A 12,152-nucleotide genomic window follows, 5' to 3' on the forward strand; every position below is an offset into this window, starting at 1 on the left:
TCCACAATATGTTGTTCTTTTTTTTTTTTTCTTCTAGGAGATAAGTCCGTAATTGGTGAATTTTACGCTCCTGTTTATTTGAATAATTTTGGAACCAAAGATAAAACTGAAAATATAACCAAAAATGGAAGAAAATATCTAAAACTCAACAAACCAAAGACCAGAAAAACCTCAGAACTTAAACCAACAAAATATATATCTACCCGTACTAAGAAGACATCAGCCATGTGTGAAGAAGGAAATGTTACGCACACTGACATTTATTTACCCACAGAACATATAGAAACAGAATATCCACCTACTTTTATTAAGCAGGAATTTACTTTATATGACGATGTAAATCTCCCAAACACTGATATCCATGCTATAACAAAAGATATGCAGACAGAAAATTCACCCACTAATATAAAGGAGGAACCTGCCTTCTGCAAAGCATTAAATCTCACCGATATTCCCAATTATACACGAACAGAGCATACACAGACAGTGGATGCATTTTCTTTTTTTGATGGTTATCTAGAAGACAACAGCCACATGCCAGATATTGGCTATTTCATGCCTCTACCCTATGATACATTTGTTAATCAGAAGTCTTGTAAATATACACAAAATACTCAGAACTTTGAGGCACTATTTCACTATTCTGAGCACCCAAAAAACTTTATAAACTCAGAGCTTGTCAGACATCTGTCTGCTCCCAGGGTAACCAAAGCAGCCTCTTCTGACACTGGAAAACTCATTTTTTCTCATTCTGAAATTAGACCTCAAAAAATTCACAAAGGGAAGCAATTTTCATGCAGTGAATGTGGAAAGTGCTTTAACCAAAAGCCTAAACTTAATAGGCATCAGACAATTCACAGAGGAGAAAGACCGTTTAAATGTGAAGAATGTGGAAGATGTTTTAATTTAAAGCATCATCTTATTGCACATCGCAAGATTCACACAGGAGAAAAACCATTTCATTGCGCTGAATGTGGGAAATGTTTTAGCCGAGCAGCACAGCTTGTGTCCCATAAACGAATCCATACAGGTGAAAAACCGTTTGTATGCACTGAATGTGGAGAATGTTTCATCAGGCCTGCACAACTTGTTTCACATAAATGGGTTCACACAGGAGAAAAACCATTTAAATGTGACGAATGTGGTAAATGTTTTAACTTCAAGCATAATCTTATGGCGCATCAGAAGATTCACACAGGAGAAAAACCATTTAAATGTAATGAATGTGGAAAATGTTTTTCCCGAGCAACACATCTTGCGTCACACAAAAGGATTCACACAGGAGAGAAACCATTTAAATGCAATGAATGTGGCATATCTTTTACCTGGGCTGCACAGCTTGCGTCACATAAAACAATTCATGCTGAATTTAAAAACATTCCATTCTGAGTGTGGCAAATGTAACAAAAGTTGGTTATTGATCACACAGAATCAGCTGACAGCTGTATTGGTTACCAACTTATGGGACAGAAGAAAACAATTTATTGATCCCTATGCAAGGGTTAGCAAAAGATAATTTATTGCCTACCTCAAACCTGTGATGACTTGTTCTATTATCTTAATACTTTATCAAAATATATTTTCTACCCAAGCTGTTTATCTTTGTGGCAAAGCACAGTTTTATACTGGATCATTGAAAGTAAAAGAAAAATTATATATATGTATGTGTATATCTAGCTACCTATATATATATATATATATATATATATATACACATACATACACACGCTCCACGTGGGCCCAGCACTCAATGTCCCGGTTTGGTCCTCACCTGGGTGGAAACACTCTGCCAATATATACAAACTAAGAAAGCTTCACTCACATGACCTCAGAAATAATATTTGCTGCTTTTTAGTGCGGTAATATATACCAAAGTTTTGTGTCGACGTATCAGTTTGAAACGTTGGCACGACATTTTGGTGTATATTACTGCACAATAAAGCAGCAAATATTTACTAAATCCTGTGAATGCACCTTTCTTGGTTCGTATTGCATGTATATATGTATGTATGTATATATTAAAAATGGTCTTCTGTTTTAACGGTGATCCCCAAGAAAGTGGTGGCTTCCATTGTGAATAAAATAAGATATCATATTAACAAGAGTCATCTTTATTTGGATGAATAAGATGAGTTGTCCTACAGAACATGTGTGGTGCCTGAGCCTGTGATACATAGTGGCCTGCAATGCATCTGACTTTCCTTCTGTCTCCTGGTTTAGTGAGATGAAGAGGTAGTGATAGTCTTTTCACGGGGTTATAATTTCAGTGAAATTCCAAAACAGACAATGGGGGGAGTGACAGAGACGCTTTAACTACCATTAATGAGTTTTATGGTAATAAGCAAACCTTAATGGCAGCTAAAAGTTGTATGCTGTGTTTTGTGGGGTTTGTTGCCAACATCAAGAAAACTAGTCCTTCTCATGGGGTATTTAGGGACAATATTAACTGTCCGATTTTAATTTAATAGGCACCAAAACCTCCTGCAAGGGATAGGTTCAGGTAAGCAAACACCTGAACTCACTGGTATACGGTGTAATAAGCCATTAGCACTCAAAGCAACGTCAAATTATACATATTGCATAACTGGAAATTAATGATTGTGAAAATATCAGATTCATTCAGAGTCAGTTCACTTACATTCTGCTCTTAAATTTTTTTCTTTAATTTGAAGCACATAATTCACATTACTTCCACAAAGCCTACACCAGAATTTACACATTTCAAATCCCACGTGTATAATCTACACAAAAGCGAATTTGCTGCAGCAACAAAACAATTCTAACTAGTATAATCTGAATTAAACAGGTAAAACCAACTACCCATTACACTTAACCTCCTCCCACCTGTATTGATTGCACTCCATTTAGATTACACCAGCAGGAGTCTGCCTCCTCCCTCGCCTGGGTTTCCCTTCACTTCTGGGTTCAAGATCTATTATCGGTTTAACTTTTTCATTTCACATCACATTACATTGATTTTCTGGGTATATATCCCACTGGTTTGCCAATGGTTGTGTTTCAGTCTACGTTCCCTTTTCTTCTGGGTTGTTGTCTGTAACAGGGAGATGGAATTAGTTCACATAAGTTGCATTGCTCGTTCTGAGTGATCAGTAGCGTTATAATCTGTGTAGTCACACACCCAGACCTTACGGTTCCACCTGCAATCACTCCAATTGACTTGATAACCTCTTACTCTGGCAACATAAATGGTGCAGATAACTCATTTCAGAAATGTGCAACATCAAGAAATTCTGAATTATAGAGAAATGCAAAGTTATGCACTTCGGGGTCAAGAATGCACAAGCAATTTACCCCCTAAATGGTAGTGAATTAGGGATAACCACACACGAGAAGGATTTGGGAATTGTTATAGACAACAAATTAGGCAGCAATATGCAATGTCAATCTGCAGTTGCTAAGGCCAGTAAGATTTTGTCATGTATAAATAGGGACATAAATTCTCGGGATGAAAATATAATCTTGCCTCTTTATAAATCGCTGGTAAGACCACACCTTGAATATGCTGTGCAATTTTGGGCACCTGTTCTAAAGAAGGATATCATGGCACCAGAAAAAGTGCAGAGACGGGGTACAAAATTGATAAAAGGAAAGTAGCATTTTAGTTTAGTTTGGAAAAACGGCGCCTCATAGGGCATATGATAACATTATACAAATATATCTGGGGCCAGTACAAACCATTATCTGGAAATCTTTTCATAAACAGGGCTATACATAGGACACGAGGTCACGCATTTAGGCTGGAAGAAAGGAGATTTCATCTAAGGCAAAGAAAAGTTTTTTTTACCGTAAGAGTAATAAGGATTTGGAATACTCTGCCTGAAGAGGTGGTTTTATCAGAGTCCATACAGATGTTTAACCCCTTAAGGACACATGACGTGTGACATGTCATGATTCCCTTTAATTCCAAAAGTTTAGTCCTTAAGGGGTTAAACTGAAATTGGATAAATACTTGCAAAAACATAACACACAGGGATATAATTTCTAATTAGTGGGGTAATAGCTGCTTGATCCAAGGAGACTTCTGACTGCTATTTCGGGGTCCAATAGGAATTTTTTTACTAGTTTGTTGCAAATTGCTTCAGACTAGGTTTTTTGCCTTATGTAATGTGTCTGTGTAGAGAGCGTTCAGTGTCTCCATGCAGAGAGTGGAGACACTTAACATCAGTGCTGAATGTGGAGACCTGATCCAGTAAGCACCTGTAATGGCGGTCTGAATGACTGCCACCAGAGGTGTTACTAGGCAGTAATGTCATTATCTGAAAAGGCAGTGTTTACAATAAAAACAACACACACACTACAATAGTATGTATAAAAAATATAAAAAACAAACTTAACTTAATGACAGCTTCCCAACGGCAACTTTCCACATAGGTGCCTAGTAGAACAAATGTATACAGGGATAGGGGAAGACGCTGTCTATACCTATAAAAGATTAGCAATACATAGTGAAGACCATAACAAGCATGTAATGAAAGACACGCTATCAGATACACTCACAAGATGTAGATAGAAAATGTGCATTCAAATTACCACCACCTACTCCTGTAGGGGGATTTTTAAAACTGGATCCACTGGGTACACTGGGTTCGAAGATCCGGAAACCAAAAGGAAAGCAGGAAGAATAAGTATGGTAGAAAAATCGATGTATTTATTTGTAAAATAAAATAAAAGGCACTGGTCCAACGCGTTTCGTTCAATCAGAACTTCATCAGGGACCTCTTAGGTTAAAATAATAATACAAAATTAACAATCTCCATAGAAGAAAAAATTCTCGCTGTACCCTCCCTCATCCCACAGTCCCAATATATAAGACAACTCCTAATCCTATTGGTAGTGTGGTGGGTGTGTTCGAGCTCGGTTCCGGATCATCATCTTGATGCATAACAGCTGATCGTAGTATATTTCCCGCTTTTCAAATCATTCAGCATCATCGGAAGTGATGTTTGCGTTCCAACCAGCACTTCCGTGCGTTCCAGCGGTATCTTCGCGTCAAAAGTATATTGACCTTCGTGAGTTCCTATAGTCATTTGTGCGCATGCGCAGTTGCAACTAGTTATCGACACTAAAAAAGAAACATAGTATCAATAAAGAAACTCATAATCCATATGTCTAAATGAGACCAGATCTTTAATATCTTCACATACGAATTACTAAATAACAATATTGAGTTATTTTAAAAGCTCTAATCGAATAAATAAGTAATAGAGAATAACAACTCAAAACAAACAAACAAATATGCCATTAATAATTAATAATATATAAAACATATTACAATAAAAGCCTGCAGGGACAGGCTGTAGACACCAAATCAATTACAATAATGTGTAGTTGTTCTGGTGACTATAGTGTCCATTTAAAGTAAATTCCCAGCAATTAGAATTGTTCAGACAAGGAAATGATCAGCCAGTCAGGATAACCAATACTTTTCTATGGCATTTTTTTTAAAGATACTCTCTAAGCACCATAGCACCCTCCCAATGTAAGAAGTCAAACAGTTTTAGAATCCGAAGTCGTCGAAGTGACCGGCATCGGACAAAGGACCACGTGGCGGCGGCCATTTTAACGTCGAACACCGCCGACCCTTACCATCGCCTCCACTTCGACACTTCGAATAAAGTCGAAGTACAGGCAACACTTCGAACGGGACTTAGCCGTTTTTATGCAGGAAACTGACCGACCGCACAGCCCAAATCCATGGAACTGTTTTGGGCAAGAAAATGTGCTTGCGGTTGGTCATAAAAGAACTTCCGTCTAACTTTTGATATACTGGAGGGATTTGTATGATTTTTGAGAATGTTTATGTTTAAAGTTTGCTGAGTCTGAATGTTATTTTTATGAAGATTGGATGTATGGTTTTAGAATTATGAAAGTTGGGTAGAAAGTATGTTTTAACTGTATGTGTAATTGAGTTTCCTCTCAGGATAAGGGGAGGGGATATGTGGGATGTAACTGTGATATGATTGGTTGTTTTATCCCTCCCTGTGGGCGGTCCTGTATTTGCAACAACTGTAATAAAAACCAGGCTGGGTGTGCCAGCACCTCCGATTCTGCCTTACCCTCAAACTGAGGTGTTGTCTCGTTTTTGGGGGAATTGGATTGTATGCTGATTGCCAGGAGTGTAAGCGGATTGTATGCTTTTCCTGTTCAGCTATTCCAGGGTTCGTGTGTTTCCAGTTCGGGAGATTGGGGAATTCAAGTGTGTGCAGTTCGGGAGTTGGAAGATTCATGTAGTTCGGGAGATTGGTGATTGCAGAATTGTAAAATTGATGTATGTATCAGCTTGACAAAGACCTTCGGGGTTGAAACGTTGCTGTTGTGGTTCCTAATCAAGTACCTGTCTTGAACCAAGGAGTGCCTGGACCTCTATTACTTTATAGAATCTGATGAGACAACCTCTTTAGGTAGAGAATTCCACATCTTTATTGTACAGAACCCTTTCTTCTGCAGTAAGGGAAAGCGCGTTTCCTTCAGTCGCAATAAGTGATCCCATGGCTGTTGTTTATTCATGCTAATTAACAGGTTAGTAAATAGCGGTTTGTCCTGACACTATATATTTGAATAGGGCTATTATATTCACTCTGAGGCACATAATTACAAAGAAAACAAATGCAGCTTTTTAGTCTTTCTTCTTAACAAATGTTTTCAATCCTATTAAAGGACTACTCTAGTGCCAGGAAAACATACTCGTGCCCCACCCTCAGGGACCCCCTCCCGCCCGGCTCTGGAAAGGGGAAAGTGTTTAAAACTTACCTTTTTCCAGCGGTGGGCGGAGAGCTCTCCTCCTCCGATCCTCCTCTTCTCCTCCTCGTCGGCTGAATGCGCACGCGCGGCAAGAGCTGCGCGCGCATTCAGCCGGTCACATAGGAAAGCATTCATAATGCTTTCCTATGGACGCTTGCGTGCTCTCACTGTGATTTTCACAGTGAGAATCACGCAAGCGCCTCTAGCGGCTGTCAATGAGACAGCCACTAGAGGAAATAGGGGAAGGCTTAACCCATTCACAAACATAGCAGTTTCTCTGAAACTGCTATGTTTATGAAAAAATGGGTTAACCCTAGAAGGACCTGGCACCCAGACCACTTCATTAAGCTGAAGTGGTCTGGGTGCCTAGAGTGGTCATTTAAGGTGGGATGTTACCACTGATTAGAGAGGCAGAATTATATTCTGATCACATGCATCAATACCCTTTTTTAATACATTTTGTCATCGATAATTACTCCCGAGTCCTATTCATTTGATGTTATCCCTAACTCAACCCCATTTAATGTATAAGTGGCTTATGGGTTCCTTAATCCTAAGTGCATGACTTTACATTTATCTGTATTGTATCTCATCTGCCAATTGCCTGCCTAGTCCCCCACTTTAGCCAAATCTTTCTATAGAGAAGTTATATCATGTTCAGACTGTTTTGTCTTACGTAGTTTTGTGTCATGTGCAAAAACCCACAAATTACTTTCAACGCCCACTTCAATATCATTTAGAAACCAGTATGTGCATGGGAAAACTATTCGGTTTGGAAATTCTGGTAAGTGTAGGGTTAGGGTAGGATTAGGGGTTGGGTTAGAGGTAGTGTTAGGGTAGGGTTAGTTTAGGAGTAGGGGTAGAGGTAGGGTTAAGGGTAAGTTTAGGGATAGGGTGGGGTTAGGGTTACCCTACCCTAACCCTACAAAACCACTAACCCTAACCCAACCACTAACCCTACCCCTAAACCTACCTCTACCTCTACCCCAACCACTAACCCTACCCTAACCCCAACCCTCTCCTGTTTTGCTTTTCAGAAATCCAAAGCACTTCAGCACTTCCGAAATTTGGCATTCTGAAATTTGGCACTTCGGACATTCTGAAGCAACGAATGCCCGAATTTGCAAAATTAGTCCGAATTTGCATTCGGAACGAAACGAATTGCAGATGTCTATTAGAAACAGATTTGAAAAAAGTGGACTCAGGACTGAACCCTGAGGCACTCCGCTTACCCCTTTTGTCCAATTCAAATATTTTCCTATTACAACTACTCTATGCATAGTATCTTTATCTATCCAAGAAAACCATTTTTAATCTAAACCAACTGATTTTAGTTATAATTGTAACATTTTATGTGAGACTTACCAAATGCCTTAGCAAAATTCAAGTAGATCACATCCGCTGGACCACCTTGATTTATATTTCTACTAACCTCTCCATAGATTCCTATGGGAAAGCATTGGATTGGCTAAAAATTGGCTATTTTGATGATGTCACAAAGGGGGCAGAAATAAGGTGCGTTTTAAACTTTTATAGGGGGACTAAAGGGGAGCAAGACACCTAAATGGTGGGTTTAGCACTATAGGGTCAGTAATACGTGTGTTGTGTTCCTGACCCGATAATGATCCTTTAACATCACCTGCAAACACCAACTCATATCTGTGGGATAGTGTTAAGAGACAAATTTGACATCCATATTGCAGGACAAACTATTCCCACCTGGCTTTACACCCACACATTTTGCCCGACTTGAGGGTAGAGAGATATCACTAGACCAACACACCTCTACATTACATAGTTACATAGCTGAAAAGAGACTTGCGTCCATCAAGTTCAGCCTTCCTCACATATGCTTTTGCTGTTGATCCAAAAGAAGGCAAAAAACCCAGTCTGAAGCATTGATAATACAGTTACCATTGATAATACAGTGGTCGACTACTTAGCTATACCAAAACACTCTTCCCTTACTACATTTGATTACTTCTGTTGTGTACAATTATGCAGCTTTGCCTCCTCTCCTGCTATAAGGCAAGCAGGCCCAGCTGACGTAACATCTTCTGAGCAAATGTACCTCAATTCCCTAGCTCAAAAGGGACAGATATCCACAATATATGGCCTGCTAGTATTACATTCCGCACAAATTTCACTGCCATACATTACAGTGTGGGAAAGGGACCTGGGTCCTCCTGAGGACTAGATAGTTATGTGGGAGGACATAGCCTCTCTTTCTATAGAAACATAGAATGTGACGGCAGATAAGAACCATTCGGCCCATCTAGTCTGCCCAATTTTCTAAATACTTTCATTAGTCCCTGGCCTTATCTTATAGTTAGGATAGCCTTATGCCTATCCCACACATGCTTAAACTCCTTTACTGTGTTAACCTCTACCACTTCAGCTGGAAGGCTATTCCCTGCATCCACTACCCTCTCAGTAAAGTAATACTTCCTGCTATTATTATTATTTTTGTTTCAATTCTTTATTTTAAATGTGACATACATCATTATACGGGTTTTGTTACGTTATTAGGCTTGCGCAGAAGGCAGAGGTTGCATATTTAAAACAGTAGTGTGTGTTTACATCGGTTCGGCGTACGCAGAAGCCAATATCAGCTTGGTTGTACAATTTCATTTCATACACTGTAAACAAGATCATGTTCCGTCACTTTTTTCGTTTTTGTAACATCAGTAAATATGATAAGATTAGATAGGCAGAAAGGTAGAGAGGAAAGAGAGCAACCTGGGAGGGAAAGGCAATCCTCCCATTGTATAATATTAATGTTGGCAGTGGACCTTGTTTGCTGGTAGGAATGTATTTTTTACAAGGTTGCATCAATGGTCCACGTTCCCTGTGCGTCGCACTTGTATGTGTTCACACTCCCCAGGTGTGCCATCAGTGTCCTGATATTATTTTTAAACCTTTGCCCCTCTAATTTAAGACTATGTCCTCTTGTTGTGGTAGTTTTTCTTCTTTTAAATATAGTCTCCTCCTTTACTGTGTTGATTCCCTTTATGTATTTAAATGTTTCTATCATATCCCCCCTGTCTCGTCTTTCCTCCAAGCTATACATGTTAAGATCCTTTAACCTTTCCTGGTAAGTTTTATCCTGCAATCCATGAACCAGTTTAGTAGCCCTTCTCTGAACTCTCTCTAAGGTATCAATATCCTTCTGAAGATACGGTCTCCAGTACTGCGTACAATACTCCAAGTGAGGTCTCACCAGTGTTCTGTACAATGGCATGAGCACTTCCCTTGAGCATTTCCTGCTGCTCTATTACATGGTCTTCCTGCCTTTAAGCGCAACACACAAGGAACAAGCTTTTAAAATGTTTTTTTGCTTGAATCTTACACTGTTCAGACTAGCTTAAATGCAAATTTAACCTAATAACCTCTGTTGGAAATTATGTGAAGAACCGAGGACCTTTCTACACTGCGGATGGTCCTGCCCCAGATTTACATCATTTTGGAAACAGGTCACCTCTCTACCTACTCAAGTCCTAGGTAAACCCTATCCAATGGACTCATGGGCATTTAAACCCCTTGACAGAAAACATATTAACAGTGTGAGTCGCTTTATCAGCTCATAGGGCCACTGGAGAATTATGGGCTAAAGAAGCATGCCTATGAGGCTATAGAGATTGATGGACTCACTGCTCTATTACATGACACACACAAATCCTTCCACAATGTATAGGAGCTTTGGCTACATGGAGACGTTTCTACTCTTTGTTAGCATCATCAATATAAGATAATATGACATTATCTCACTTTCTTTATAAGGCACATTAGCTCTTTTTTGTAGCGTTTTTTGAGTCTGTGACTGGTATTAAAGTTTTGATCACAGCTTGTTAAATTTTGAAAAGGTTTAGCTTTAAAGCTATAATTCACTATGTGCAATATTTGTTTTAATTGCTAACATTTTATTGAAATCCTAGAAATACTGGGCATTTAAGCAATCAGGACCAATTAATGAATCTATTCTGAGTTAGTTTTCCTTTGTTGCATTTGCTGTCTTTGCCCTATGTATACATATATGGTCATTGCAATGGGGAACCTAATTTGCATGCGCAGCTGGTGCCGCACCCCCAAATCAGAGCATTGCTGATTTGGTCTCCCATATTTTTATCAGGAAGGTATTTGGCTTCAACATCCACCTCTGAAGTCCTTTTTTTCCATTGTGGGATTCATCTCTAGTTCTTAACGTCCTTGTGATTGCCCCTTTGATCCCCTGGATGAAGTCTCCATAAACATATTATCATTAGAGACAAGTTTCAAACTTTCCTGCTCCTTGGATTTTACTATTTGTCATCAAGATAAAGAAGTGCTTCACCCCAAGGGTTCTTTTTTGACAATAGTTCTTTCTAAAGCCAAAAGTGGTCACTTTGCGCCAATCTCCTTCTTCTCTTAAGGCAACCAGGTTCCACTTGTTGGGTATAAAGAGAGCTCTGGAGATTTACCTCAAACAGAAAACAACATTCAGATCTTCTGATCATCTCTTTGTCATTTTTTAGAGTGCATATAATGGTAAGTAGGGTTCCAAAGCTACAATTGCAATATGGCTAACAGAGGCCACTAAGATGGTCTATGATGTTGCAGGTCAACATCTCTCATATCTCTGTGCATATAAGGCACACTCCACCTGAGCTATGGCGACCTCTTGGGTGAAAAAAGCATCTACTTCTGAAGAAGGTATCTGCAAAGCAGCTATATGGTCATCTTTCAATACCTTCACACATCACTAATGGCTAGACATCTTTTCATCCTCAGAAGCTTCTTTCATTCGGGTGCTACAAAATGCGGTTATCTGACTAACCCACTCATATTTTGAGATCTTGCTGTATCCCTCCTGTACTGTGACTACATGAAAGGAAAACCAGAAATTGTACATCCCTCCTGTGCTGCTGCTAATCTAAGGAAAAAAGAGAGGATCTCTCGTCATATGGTGTTACATAATAAGCATGTCTCCAAACAATATTTTATATATGGTAGCACAGCACAATATTTCTGCATGTGCACATTAGCCAAATGTTAATACCAACTAGTAAGTGTTAGGATATCTAGATTCACTGTATAGGTAGGCTTTAGTTTTATCCCATTCAAGAAGTTGCCTAAGTTTAAGAGTTAAGGGAGACATCAAGCTGTAAACTCCAGTCAACATTTCGAGGGATGAAGATCTATCTGTGGACGGTTGGTGTGGCCAGTTTTAATACCAGAGAATCGGTATTTATAGATTTACAGCAAAAATCAAATGGCAAACACAATAACCACTTAACACATCTTTAGAAATGATAGGAGTAAACCAGAGAGTCCCCGTGTAAATGAAGAACACCAGTAGTAAACCAAATAAAATGTATATAACAGAATAGGCAGAGAAAGGAAATTGTATGTTT

The 12,152-nt window shown here is 39.1% G+C and overlaps 1 protein-coding gene across 1 annotated transcript in view; it reads left to right on the forward strand.

The window, feature by feature from the left end:
* Positions 1-1,684, forward strand: part of LOC134575218 (oocyte zinc finger protein XlCOF7.1-like) — a 107,970-nt gene extending 106,286 nt beyond the window's left edge. Inside the window, exon 5 of the mRNA XM_063434473.1 lies at positions 38-1,684. Within this exon, the coding sequence (XP_063290543.1) occupies positions 38-1,389 (1,352 nt within the window). The 3' untranslated portion in view covers positions 1,390-1,684. The remainder of the gene's footprint in view (positions 1-37) is intronic.
* Positions 1,685-12,152: the final 10,468 nt, after the last annotated feature.

This window comes from Pelobates fuscus, chromosome 10 (genome assembly GCF_036172605.1).
Source record: "Pelobates fuscus isolate aPelFus1 chromosome 10, aPelFus1.pri, whole genome shotgun sequence".
In the NCBI taxonomy this organism is placed as follows: domain Eukaryota; kingdom Metazoa; phylum Chordata; class Amphibia; order Anura; family Pelobatidae; genus Pelobates; species Pelobates fuscus.